This window comes from Arvicola amphibius, chromosome 2 (assembly GCF_903992535.2).
Source record: "Arvicola amphibius chromosome 2, mArvAmp1.2, whole genome shotgun sequence".
Classification (NCBI taxonomy): domain Eukaryota; kingdom Metazoa; phylum Chordata; class Mammalia; order Rodentia; family Cricetidae; genus Arvicola; species Arvicola amphibius.
Window position 1 is genome coordinate 63,979,113 of NC_052048.2, and position 14,539 is coordinate 63,993,651.

General features: G+C 37.5%; 1 protein-coding gene across 4 annotated transcripts in view; it reads left to right on the forward strand.

The window, feature by feature from the left end:
* The window catches only part of Alms1 (ALMS1 centrosome and basal body associated protein), a 122,373-nt gene that overhangs the window by 19,393 nt on the left and 88,441 nt on the right, over nucleotides 1-14,539 (forward strand). For 3 of the 4 annotated variants that reach the window (XM_038318483.1, XM_038318486.1, XM_038318484.1), the window contains exons 4-7: nucleotides 1,126-1,243; nucleotides 2,949-3,907; nucleotides 4,738-4,856; nucleotides 8,807-8,966. In XM_038318483.1, coding sequence (XP_038174411.1) covers nucleotides 1,126-1,243; nucleotides 2,949-3,907; nucleotides 4,738-4,856; nucleotides 8,807-8,966 — 1,356 coding nt within the window. The remainder of the gene's footprint in view (nucleotides 1-1,125; nucleotides 1,244-2,948; nucleotides 3,908-4,737; nucleotides 4,857-8,806; nucleotides 8,967-14,539) is intronic. The other variant, XM_038318487.1, reaches the window with a different exon arrangement.

A 14,539-nucleotide genomic window follows, 5' to 3' on the forward strand; every position in this document is an offset into this window, starting at 1 on the left:
AAGGATTTTATACTAGTTTATATATTTAGTGACATAAGACTTACTTAAGCACTTGGGAGGGAGAGGCAGAGACAGGAGGATCTCTGAGTTTGAGGCCACGCTAATCTATATGGAGAATTCCAGGATAGCCAAGTGCTTATATAGAGAGAGCTGTCTCAAAAAACCAGAAATACCATTCCCTGAACCAACAACTACTACTTAATTAGTTAAGATGGAAGGAAACCATGCTGTTTTTTTCTTTAAAGCAAGTTTTCAAACTCTTGAGGTAATACCTATTTTATATATTTCAGAACTAGGACTCCAAAGAACATTTGTGTTTGTGATATCTTCTCATAGTAGAGCTTAAACAGAAAATTTAAGAAATGTTGATTTAAAATTGGCTACACTGTTACTTACATATTAACATCATACATAGTTTTATAGAGAACTATAAATGTTTTTTTTAGAAGGGGGGCCTTGTTTCAATATTGAATATAATTTTGATCCTTATCATTGAGAGCCCTTAGATTACACTTTGATATAATGGTATAAGTTTTTATGTTACTTAAGATTGAGGGGCCAGTAAGATGACTAAGTAGGCAGAGGTATCTGCTGCCTAACTGGATGATCTGAGTTTGACCTGGGACCCACATAATGGAAGCAGGGAAATGATTACTGCAGTTGTCTCCTGATCGCCACTTGAGCACCATTGCATGCTTACATCTATCCACCCACCTGACCACTCACGCAGAGTAGAAATGCAGTAAAAGAGACACGCTTTAATTGTTCACAAACACTATAATATATATAGTATAGTAATTTGCAGAGAAGTTGGAATGCAGGCACTTAACCTTATATATGAAGAGATTATTTATTTAATAATAGTAAGTTTTGTAATCATATTTCCTTACCTGTATGTATAGTAATTGATACTTAATCTTCAAAGTTGTCTTGGATTAAATGAAATACTGTGCTAAATGATTGGGCTCTTTCAGATTCTATAGATGGTTGCTACTGTTGTTATATTATTGTAATGATTGTAGCATCTTCCAGCTGGTAGTGTGGTTAGACGCTTAAGTATTGTATGAATACACCAAACACTGCACTTCTTGATTGCTCAGCTTTTTTACGTTTGAAACTTTGCAGTCATCCAGGATAATTTTGCTACTCCTGATTTGCCTTTGCTGACATGTTTGACACAAGAACAGGAATTTGAGCCTGATTCTTTGCTCCAACAAAGTGAACTAGAATTTGCACCTTTGAGGTAGGGTGATTCATTTTTTGCCTTCTAAACTTTCTACTCATACTGTAAGTTGTTATTAGTATTAATGGTTTCAGGCTAAAGTGGGATTTGGAGTAGGAGCTAGATATTCTTATCACCTTCTTGGTATTAAATTGGTGCAGTGTTTTGCATGCAGAGATGTACTAGGTGACTATAGTTCATTTAGAGATAACATATGGTTTTGTATATCCCTTTAGGCATACTTTAGACATACTCAGCACCCTGTGTTTCCTTATTCTAAATCTCTGTATGCTGCCACTGTCCTTCCTCTCCATCCTTCCTTAAATATGCAAAGAATGCAGCCATTTCTAGGACACTGATTTCTCTGCACTTTCATGTTGCTCAGATGTTATTGAACTAGTCTTGTTAGCTTTCTTTATACTATGTACAAATATCAAGTAAGATTTTTACAATAACATTTCAAATTGATATCTTTTAGAACATTTAAAATGGGAGGACATTCTATAATTCTTCAAAATATACTTGGAATTGTCCAAGGCTTTGTTTTCTGTTAGAATGAAAGAAAATTCTACCTTAAATTCAAAACTCTAGATGTTTATTAAACCCTGTCATTATACTGTATATATTATTTTAGAATCACAGTTGCATAGCTCTCTCTTCACATTAGATTATCAAAGTGATGAAGCTTTGTTGTATTTTGGGAGTAGATCATAAGCACAATACCTGACCAGTAAGCAGAGGAATACAAGTTAGATGACTATTAATTCATAATAGATAACATGTATTTAAAACCATAAACTTTTTAAAATGCTATTTTAAACTTTTTTGTGTGTTGAAATTGATTATTTTAGAGAATGTCAAGGCAATATTGGGTTCACTCATTAATTGCAAACTTTTCTTTGTTTCATCTTTAACTGCCTTGTAGGAACTGAAGATTAGAACTTTTTTATTTTCTTTTATTTTTGGTTTTTTGAGACAGGGTTCTTGTGTGTAGCTTTGGCTGTCCTGAAACTGACCAGGCTGCCCTCAAACTCTGTCTTCCAAGTGCTAGGATTAAAGACATGCATCACCACCGCCCAGAATGAAAACAGAGACTGCACTTTTATTTCCTGGGTACCCAGATCCAAATAATCACACAAACTATATTAATTATAAGCTGCTTGGCCTATTAGCTCAAACTTATTATTTTTTTTAAAAAAAGTTATTATGCATACAATGTTCTACCTACATGTATGCCTGCAGGTCAGAAGAAGGCGCCTGATCTCATTACAGATGGTTGTGAGCCATCATGTTGTTGCTGAGATTTGAACTCAAGACCTCTGGAAGAGCAGCCAGTTCTCTTAACCTCTGAGTCAGGCTTATTATTAACTAGCTCTTATAACTTAAATTAACCCATATGTTTTTGTCTATGTTTTGTCTGTGTTTAGCCACATGGCTTGGTACCTTTTCTCAGTGAGGCATTCTCATCTTGTTTTCTTTACATCTGGCTGGTAACTGACTGTACCTTTCTCTTCCCAGAATTCTCTTAGTCTGGTCACCCCACCTATACTTCCTGAAACCAATACGAATGATAAATCTTTACAGTGTATAAGAGCATTATCCCACAACACAGCAGAAATGTAGTTTCAAGTAAACCTAATTTTAGTGACACTGGGTTTGTGTTTTTTGTTAGTATTTGAAAATTAAAGTATTAAGGAGCTATTTCTTTATAACTTTGTATTTTCAGAGAGATTCCTGATAAATCGGAAGATACTGAATGGCTTTCTCGGCCGTCAGAAGTTAGAGAAGCTTTATTCCAGGCCACCTCAGAAACATCTTCAGACTTAGTTAACAGTTGCCTTAGTATATCTCAGCATCCACTTACAGGTAGCACAACTTTTGGGTCTCAGCGCTCTCTTTTCCCATCTGAACAAGAGAATAATGGAGAGAATGCACCACCTAATGTTCCTGATGAACTGAAAGGCCCTAATGGTTCTGATCACTATGATGCCCTGCTTTCATATATATCATGGCAGTCAGAAAAGGGTACTCAGCAACCAGAAGGCAAATTGGCTGATAAAGACCAGGTTTCCACTTCAACTTTATCTGATGTTAGTGATGAGAGCATAACTTGTAGAAGAATCAATGACTTTGATTCGACTTGTTCACATGCTCAGTATTGGAAACAGGAAACATTACAGCAGTCAGAAGCATGTCTACCGCGTACAGACCAGGCTTCCTTCCCAAGCAAAATTACTCCTCCTAATAAAATGTCATATTCTTTCCTGCGATGCATGTTGGAAAGAGGAAAAGGGGCTCCCTTGACCTCTGTTAACCATCTTGAGAATGTTTGTTTAAGGTCTCCATCTGAGGATAAAATGAGTCCAAAGATGGATTCTTTGGAGGGCTTTGAAGGAAATGAAGATAAGAAGAAAAAATTACCTCCATTTTTTAAGCAAAAGGAGATTAGAAATATTTTGCCATCACCTCAGGTGCATGCCAAATCTCCAGAGTATATTGGGATGGCTGTCGTCCTTGATAGTCATGAACAAGTTTCAGAAGCACATATACTCTCTAGAGGACTTGAAATCTCCAAACTAGAGGCTTCTGGTGGCCCCCTTCGAACAGTTAAAGCCAACTTGGATGAGACATCAGAACAACCGTATTTTCAAGAGGAAAGAAACCAAAAGGCAGCTTCTACTTTTGGTGAGAAAAATGTTGATGCTACTGAAAATGTAGCCTTTGAGGCAGTTATTGCCTCAATTGAACCTTCCAAGCAAGAGAGTCCTATAAGTGAAATCCAAACCAACATCAATAAGCCATTAGCAGATGACAGCCGTGAGAGAGAACCCCCCAAACCAGATCTTTCCCCATTAAATTATAGTGATGAGAACTCTTTCATGGATAAGCTTAAGGATCCAAAATACCAGTCTACTCCTGGGGTGTTGGAACCAGCAGCTTCAAAACCATTGTTGCATAAAGAAGATGGTGGTGGTAGCTCCCTATCTCGGGATCCAGATTTAAAGTCACCCCCTAATGCTCCTCAGAACATGCTCAGTAAGCTTCTTTCTGTCATTCCAGAGCTTATGTCATTTTCTTTAAGTGAAAAAGCTTACAACTGGGTTGTTGGTCTTGGGGAAACACAGTCACCTTCATTTCAGTATCATATAAACAATCTTGACCTTACAGAGAAGGTAGGATCTTCAAACATTATTTTTGCAATGAAAGTATCAACTTCTGAATCTTGGGTTTTACAAGATTTAAAGCAGCAGACCTTTGAAGAAGTTTCAGATTCCTCAGATTATAATTTGGGTAAGGCTGTATCTGCTGCTGTATGGAGCAGCTTTTCAGTAAATTTGACAGCATGAGATGCAAGTCCCTCTTTGCTTTAACTTTGACTGGTGATGCATCACTGATTCTAGTGGGCTAAGGAAACTGAAGAAGGCTAAGGTGAAATTCCTTGGCCTGGGGAGCTGAGTCCAGTTTCACTGTATATACATTTGTGCAGCATGACTTTTTTTTTTTTTTTTAAATAGATGGCCTACAGCAGAAGGCTGAGTCTGGCATTGTTACTCTGCATGGTGATGCTGAGTACTCAAGCCTATATAAAACTACCGGTGTACACAGTGAAAGAGTTTCTGAAGTGCAAGGAGAGGTAAGATACAATGAAGTGATAGCTGTAGAAATGTGGCCTTTTTCAGTACTGATTCAGGAAATGGTGTTTGTTTTTACTTTTTACAATTTCCCAGACATGGGACCTACAAGGCTTAACTAGTGAGTACTTGGAGCTCGCAGATTTAGAGAAAATGCTTGATGATCTTTGCGACAGCTCCTTGTTTTGGCTACCTACTTCACAACTGTCATCTGAGGAGAGCCATTTTGACAAGTCTGTAAGTTACTCGACCTATTTTATGGATAGGTAAAGGAATATTTTAGTTGGAAAGAAAATGATAATGAAAGTAAAAAGGCTCATTTATCTTTTGATAGCAATTCTGACTCACAGTGTGGTCTTCATTTCATACCCAGGAATATGATCTAAATGTTGACAAAATGTTTGTTTCATAGACCATGACACTAAACAAGTTATTTATTTTTTTGATTTTTAGTTTTTGCAGACAGGATATCTTTGTATAGCCTTGGCTTTCCTCCTGGTACTACTCTGTAGACCAGTCTGGCCTTGGACCCACAGAGATCTGTCTGCCTCTGCCTCTCAAGTGCTGGAATTAAAGGTGTGTGCCACCACTACCTGACTTCATTTCATGAATTCTGTGGTGTCTTAGAAAAGGACATCTTTTGGAGTTCTAGACTTTTTAATTTTTATTTTTTTTAAAATTTTGAGACAAGGTATCTATATGTAGTCCTGCCTGCCCTGGAGTGTGTTGTGTAGATCAGGCTAGCCTTGATCCCAGGAGAGCTCCTTCCTCAGCTTCCTAAGTGCTAGGATTGAAGGTGTCTACCACCATACTTGGTCCTCCAGGCTTTCTGTCTTGAAGTATCTTTTTTGTATTGGGTCAACAAGAATCTTTGAAACATATGAAAACTGGACACATTCATGAGGACATTCAATTGTGCTGTCCCTCTGGTCTTTAATGTGCTAGCCTTGAAATACTCAAGTATTTCTGTTTAGAAGTTCTTGAAAATTTTGACTTCAGGCATTTAAGAAAATCTCAAGCATCATTGCTTCCATGGGAAGAATACTGCAGTGCTTAGAATCCAAATTAGTCCGTCTTTCTGAAGGGCTCTAACTCTGCCTCCTTCTATGAACTGCATAAACTTGTACACATCTTCCCCACATCTGTTTATGCCCCTATTATGGTACCTGTACTGAAAAATGGTGACTCTAGGGACTTTTTAAAATGCTTTATAAGACTTCATTTGTTTGGATTTTTGGACCATCTTGTCTTTAATATTCCTTAAATCCCACCCTTGATTGTGTGATGCTGTCAGGCCAACCTGGGTCTCACTTGTGATGTGTCCTTGTATCTCATTCAGGTTTAAAAGTTGGTTTGAGAAGATAAGTGAGCAAAGATAGCATGAAGAGTTTTGCTTTTATGTATAGGTTGTTGACTATGTAAGAAAGTTTCGTGGGGCCGATTTTGTTTTCTTTAGTGTTTTAAAGTAGGCATTGTGACGAGAGTGGGGATATAATGGCTGACACTCTGCTCGGGTGCAGTGCCAAGAGCATCACAGGTGCATAGTAGTCCACGTAGTCTGTCCTCAGGCTGGGTTAGTGTGGATTATTTTCATCTACACTTTACAATGAATACTAATAGGATTGTGACTCAGTGTACAAGGATATCAGTAAGGAAGTAACTACTTTATGATGAACAGCCTTTGACCTGTTACCCTCTCTTCTCAAGAGGTCTGGTTTTCTAGCTAGCGGTGGTGGTGAAACCTTTAATACCAGCACTCTCTCTCTATTTCCCTGAATACCTTTCTGAGCCTAGTAGCTCTCTTTGGGAAAGTCCTGTACCTTGCAAAGAGAAATACAACAGTGTCAGGAAACATATTTCAGTCATAACTGATAAGAACAAGAGGAGTAGGATAGGGAGCTGCTAGAGATGCCAGAAAATAGACTAAAATACAAAGTGGCTGCCTAGGTCAGCTAAATAATACATAACCCAAAATATAAGTTCTGAAAAGCTCAAAATTTTTAAGAATCCTGCTCATAAAGATTGATTTCAGTATAGCTTGTGGGAGAAAGGCAGAGTAAGAAGTCGGGAAAGAGACAGGTGAATACAAGAGATTTAATAAAGGGAGAAAAATTATTATAGCCTTAACTTTAATAAAAAGTACTATTATCACATCTTCAAACATACAGAGCTATTAGAGCAGGTAATACCAAAGAAAATACACATAACTTTGTTGGCTATAGCCAAGTAATGAGAAAATAATGTAGAATGAAAACAGTGAGAAGTATTTAATAGACCCAGAGACCCGAGGAACTGTATGAAAATGAGCGGAATCAAAGCAAAAATGTTAAGATTTATTTCCCATTTTTTAAATCTGCGTGTGTGCTGTTGGGTAATGAACTCAGGGCCTTGGGCATGCTAGAAAAGTGTTCTTTCACTAAGGAAGGTCTTCAGCCCCTTAATTATCATTCTTTTTTAATTTATCTTTGTTTGTTTATGTATATATGTTCATTCCATATATACTGAGAACTGAAAACCCAACAAACAAAAATATAATTTATGTATGCAGTAATTCCTGCATATGACAGGTGGAGACAGGAGGATCAGAAGTTAAAAGCCAGCCTCAGCTATGTAGGGAAGCGTTTGAGGTCAAACTACATGAGCTCTTGCCCCGGATGGATGGATGGATGGATGGATGGATGGATGGATGGATGGATGGATGGACAGAGATCCCATCTCCAGATAAGTAAATAAATAGATAATGAATGAAATCAAGCTTATGTTTATTTTTTTATTCTGTTCTGAGATGGCATGACTAAAGTAATCTTATAAACCAAATAGTGCTGTATATTTTTACCTAAGTATCCTATGAATTCCATGGAAATTATGCATGTTTATGCCTTTGTGTGTGTGTGTGTGTGTGTGTGTGTGTGTGTGTGTGTGTTTTTGTTTGTTTCTCTATCTCTGACTGTCCTGGAACTTGCTTTGTAGACCAGGCTGGCCTTGAACTCACAGAGATCCGACTGCCTCTGCCTCCTTGAGTGCTGGGATTAAAGTTGTGCACCACCACTGCCAGGCACATGTTTATGCTTTAATGCCACTAGTTAGTGATATATGATATTCTGTACAGCAGCATTCTAAACCATAAAACCATCAGTGGTGTCTTCACCAAACAAAATGTGATATGTATATGAATTTAAATGACTTGAGAATATGAGTGTCACCTTGTTACTAGACTGGCCCAGATCTCACTGTTAGCTTCCACTGGCATCAAACTTGCGATCCTTTTGCCTCAGTCTTCCTTCTGAGATTTCAGGCCTATGCCACCACACCTGGGAAGAATATAATCGTAAATAACTGGTAAAACTCCCCAGTGTGTTGGTTTGGGGAGATAGGTTATAGAGTACTTGTTCTATTAAAGATGTACTTTATTTTATGTATGGATTTTTTCCCTTCACATGTATATAGTGCCCTTGGAAACCAGAAGAGGGTATTGCATCCTTAGAGACTAGAGTCAGACAGTTGTGAGATGTCATATGGGTGCTAGGAATTGAACTCAAATCCTCTGAAAGAGCAGCCAGTGCTCTTAACTGCCGCAACATCTCTCCAGCTCAGCTTATTCTTGAAGAAGACCCGAGTTCTATTTCCAATATCCACATGGTGACTCATAACTGTAACTCTAGTTCCAGGGGATCCAATAACTTCCTTTGAACTGTATGAGTTACACACACACACACGCACATGCGCGCGCACACACACACACACACACACACACACACACACACACACACACACACAGGCAAAACATTCAAATATGTAAAATTAAATTAAAGTTAAAAAGATTAAAATAAAATTATTGAACCTCTTAAGTATTCATTTAATGAAGTTTGTTTTTTAGCCAAGTTAAGTGTCAAATTAATAGAATCTTTTTGTTTTGTTTTGTTATTTTAACGTTTCTTTTCTAATTTCATAGGTAGACCATTCTAATTTGGACATTAGCCAGCCTTTTCCATCTCCATTATCTTCATTTGTTCCTCAAGAACCAACCAGTGAGTCAAAATATCATTCCTCCAATCTCAGAATGTTGAGGGTATCTCTTGACACTCAACCAACAGCTCTTACACGGTCAACAGGTATGTATCTAGAAATTGGAGACACTACATGTCCTCCTTATCTAGTTTATGAATATTATCTTGCCATGCCTTTCTAGCAGTTTAGGTGGATTAAGGGATCCCCACTATTACTATGATGACACCTAGGCCATCTTACAACTCTCAGGTCTACTTTATAACTAAGGGAAGTCGGGGCAGGAACTCAAGGCAGGAACTGAAGCAGAAGCAACAGAGGAAATGCTGCTTACAGGCTTGTTCCATTTGTTTTCTTACATATCCCAGAACCACCTGCACAGTGGTTAGCATCATCCATAATGGGCTAGGCGTTCCCTTCCCACATCAGTCATCAATCAAGAAAATGCTCCACAGTTGGTGTACAAGCAGAACTTATGGAGACATTTTTTCAGTTGAGATTTTTCTCCTTTCAGATCACTGTGACTTGGGATAAGTTGGCAAAAAAATTAACCTACACACTAGATAAATGGTAAACAGTATTTTTATATATACCTGTAAGAGTATGAGGAAGAAATTTGAATAAGTAGACCAAATTGTGAGCCCATCTAATTGGTTGAGACCTGGATTGAACAAAAAGGCACACTGGGATACCATTTTCCTGCCTTAGATATCAGAAAACCAGGTTATTTACCTTTAGGCAGTTTCTCAGCCCTTACACTTGTACTGAGTAACACTATTGGCATCATTGACTTTGAGGCTTTTGTGCATTGGATAAGTAATACCATCAGCTTCCTTAGGCTATTATCATAGAATCATTGTCTCCAATGTCAATTTACTTCTGAGAATTATCTTCCAATCTTTTTTTTATTTAGTCATTTTCATCTAGTTTTCCTTTCAATGTAAATTCTGTTCCCTTTTTCTTTTTTTTCTTTTTTCTATATTCTTTTTTTGAGACTGGGTCTCACTATGTAGCTCTGTCTGTCTGGAACTCACTGTGGTGAACAGCCTGGCCTTGAACTCATAGAGGTCTGTCTGCCTCTACCTTGAGCTCTGGATTAAAGGTGTATGCCACCATACCTGGAAAATTCTTAGTTTTCTACTCTGTTTTCTTTTTCCCTATATTCAGTTTAGCTTTCCCTTCTAGCTCTATTCTATTCTGCTGTAGAATATATTTATTCATCAACCAATAAAAGTAACATATATATACACAGTGTACAGGACATCCCATAACATCTTCTCTTTTCTGTTTAATTAAAAAGGAAGGCTTTAACTCTAATATTGTAAAATTATATATATAGCAAAACAGGTATCAATCAAGAATTACAGTTATAATTATTTAGTCTTTATATTTGGCAAAATTAAAGAAAATACTCTATCATCTATTCTTTGTGAGTTTTAAGTTTTATATCTAATTTATCATCATAACTAAGGAAAACTATAACTATCTAGTCTTGAACTCTGTCAAAGACCCCAGAAGGATATACTATTACCAAAATAAACAGTAAGTGTAAGCAACTTAAAACTCTAGAAATGACAGAAATATCTGACTGCCTGGTCACCCAAAGTTCTGTAATGTTGGGTCATCCATCTTTTAGCCTGTAGGGTAATATAGTATCTTCACTTTTTAGTGAAGCAGGAAATTTGAAATTTGCTCAACCTGTATTAACAGTTTGTCAGTGGCTTTCTTTTGTGTCCTGCAGAATGTCTGGTGATTTCTTTTGTGAAGCAGGAACCGTAAAGGAGTATCTTGCCTTATTTTTATGAAGTTTAGTAGTAGTTTTCCTGTGGGCCCTACATGTCCAGTGTATACAGTATACAGTCAAGTAGTTCAGGCAAAAGCTGTTTCTTGCCCAAATGGCTAGCCTTGCCACATTGAAAGCAAATTCCATAAGGAGTTTTCTTTATGCCCATCATTCTCTTAAAGAAATTAATGCTGTCAGGAGTAGACATGTGTCACTGTTGAGAGAAGTCTAAGTTCTTAAAACATTTTTAAATGCCATATTCTGTAGGTCTTTGATGCGTTTGAGGATTACCTATCCATCTGAAATATATCTGCATATCTAGAAAATCTAACTAACATGACTATAAATTTGACTACTATAGATGACTATTTGTATTTAACTATATATTTCATTTTTAAATGAGCTGCATAAACATAATACCTTAACAAGAGTAGAAATATACATATATTGTAACAAAAATTGACCTTAAATTTGTATCAATAAACCAAAATCCATGTCAATATAAAGTATTGTTAGATTAACAGTTGTTTTTTGGATTAAAGTAGATTCAATAATCATTTTTTAATTATTTCTATATCATATCCCCCTTTTTTCTTTAAAAAGAGATTGACTATGATCATTAACCATTTGTAACTAACAGCCTTTAAATGAAACATAAACATAAACAATATTTTGGGAATTCGGACGTAGTTCTCTTTTCTTTTCTTTTTTTAAAGATTTATTTATTATGTATACAGCTTTCTGCTTGCATGAACACGTGCATACCAGGAAAGGGCACCAAATCTCACTATAGATGGTTGTGAGCCACCATGTGGGTGCTGGGAATTGAACTCAGGACCTCTGGAAGAGCAGCCAGTGCTCTTAACCTCTGAGCCATCTCTCCAGCCCCTTGGACGTGGTTTTCTATACTACTTAATGATAATGGGCACTGGCAATCTTATTGTAATACTGAGAAAATTTAGAATTATAGTTAAATTTTGGCTGTGGTAGTCTGTGAGGCGATATAGTCTCAGCCAGTTGCCTTGAAGCTGTTCTGGATGTTGGGTCACCTGGGTCATTGCTCCCATGGAGACCAGGGCTCTTACTTGATCAAAGCATATTAATCTGGGTGGAATCCATAGCTTCTGATCTTTTAAACAGATCTTCTATTCCAAAGCAACATATCCTTAGACCCAAATTTTGAAATTTTCAAAATACCTTTATGTTGGTTTAGCTTAGCGGCCCTTACAATCAAATGTCTCTCTGCAGTTAGCTCATTAACAGTCAAAAAATTCAAAGAAAACACAATAGTATACATAATATAGACTGCCTGTGCATTTTCATTTTAACATGGTTTATTATAATTTTTATTACTTTATGTCCTTCTTAAGAACCTCAGTTTATTATCTTTATTCTTTTAATCTATGACTCTGTCTACCCTTTATCTTCTCTCTCCCAAGCCTATGCATATTTATCACATTGTGACCCTTTTAGAGGGCTTTTTGTCTGAATCTGCCTTTATTGTGTATCTGTAATTATTTTCTGATCACTGCTTTAAATTGGTAAGTGGGCATGGCTAAGACCAAAGTGGCTGCTTTGGCTCTTGGTTCTACCCTGCTCAACTTTTCAACATGGCAGAGGTACCCAGGCGAGTCACATTTAACCTTCCCAACTCTGGGAAGCAGTACTAAGTAGTATACAGCTTTGCTCTTAGACCTCTGGCTGTGTCCTCAAGCCTGCAGACAGTGGCTGGGAGAAGCTTCTTTGTACTGCAGCCAGTGAGAGACTGCGGGAGTCCGCCATGCTGCTTAGCTCATGGTAGTTGGCAGCTGGCTCCATTTCGTGGGCAGCTGTCCAGAAATGCATCTCTGTATTGTAATGGCATGAGTGACTATGAAACCCAGTGCAGCTCTGTTTCTGTGCATTTAGAACCCCTTTACAGCTTTTTTAGGTCTCTTGTGGACCCATGCTAGACAGTGGGTGCCATTTATATCTGGAGGTTTCTTGTCCTGCCTGGTCCTGCACCACTTTTAAAATAATCACTCTGAGGCTTAATATTAATTACATACTGTTTGGCCTATTAGCAGGCTTACTGTTAACTAGTTCTTACAACTTAAATTAACCCATTTCTATCAGTTTATATTTTACCATGACGTTTGAGGCTTGTCACCTCATACCTTCCTTCTCAGGCAGCTGCTGGTGTCTCCCTCGACTCCACCTTCTTTCTCCCTGTATTCAGTTTTACTTTCTCTTCTAGCTATATTCTACTCTGCCATACACCAAAGCAGCTTTATTCATTAAGCAGTTTAAAACAACACACATTCACAGTGTACAGAAGGACATCCCACATCATACCACCTCCCTCAGCAGATAATACTGCTTTCTTTTTCAAAATGATCTCCCATGCTCTTCTGTATAAGATTATTTGCATCCACACTTCTCTTGAGCTCAGTTACTATTGCCTTTAAGTCATGAAAAGTGTTCCTCTGTGAACATGGAAATTCATTATGATTCGAATGATTGTGTCTCCTGAAATGTTCACACTGAAATTCTTACTTGTTTAGTGATAGTATTAGGAAGTGGAACCTTTGGTAGGGGGAATAAGATCACAAGGACTCTTAGTGCCAATTAAAGTAAGGACCTTGGAATGATTCCTTGTCACCCTCTTTGAATATGAATACAGTACAATGGTGTCCTCTATTTGTAAGATGCCCTTGCCAAACCTTAAATCTCCAAGCACCATCATCTAAGATTTTCTTCTTCCTTTCTTTGTGAAAATGGACAGCCATTCTAAGTCCTTAAGTGTTGGACCAGAAAGGTCTCCTTAATTGTTCACATAGATGATACCACTAAAGTAGAACTGTGAAAGAAAATATAGTTAGAAACTATCATTTGCTGGGCAGACTGGTCAGATCACTTTAGAAATTCAGTTGTCTCTGTCTCTTTGGTGTCTGCTGGACTTTAGAGGACAGGTTTTGAGAGTTGATCTCTCTTTCCATTATGGGTTCTGGGAATTGAACTCAGGTTACCAGGCTTGTATGGTAAACACTCTCTACCTGCTGAATCATCTTACTAAGACCTATTTCTTAAGTATATGATCATATTGTGTGCAAACAGGAGTACTTTGACTTCTTTTTCTTGTCTATTTGCATCTCTTTTATTTTTGTCTTATTGTTATAGGTAAGACTTCATAAGACTTCAAATAATATATTTAATCAGATTGGAAAGGGTAGATACCCTTAGACTTACAGTTTTCCCATTTAGGAAAATGTTGGCTTAGATGTAGCCTTTATTATATTGAGATGTTTCTTTTGTTTCTAGTTTCTTCATGGCTTCCATTATTAAGGGACGTTGGACTTTGACAGATGTATTTTCTATATCTGTTGAGATGGTTGTATGATTTCTGAGTCTATTTTGGTGCTTATTGACTTACATAATGCCAAATCATTCTTCCATTCCCTGGAATGACTCTTAACTTGGTCATTCATAGTAAATGATCATTATAATGTGTTATTGAATTTAGTTTTACAAGTATTTTACTGGGGTTTTAAGTGTTCGGGTTCTTCTGGATTACTGGTCTATAATTTTCTTTTTTGTGGATCCTCATCTGTAGAAGGAGCAGCAGGCTGCCTTCCCGCCGCTCGGCTCTTGGCCTCCTGGCTAGTTTATGCCCCGAAATAACAACATGCAAACTGTATTCTTTTAAACACTGCCTGGTCCATTAGTTTCAACCTCTTATCTAATTCTCACATCTTGCTTAACCCGTTTCTAATAATCTGTGTAGCACCACGAGTGGTGTCTTACTGGGAAAGATTCAGCATGTCTGACCTGGCGGGTGGCTCCATCTCCCAGAGAGGAGAGACATGGCGATTGCCTGAAGCGTCTTGCCTCACTCCCAGCATCCTGTTCTGTCTACTC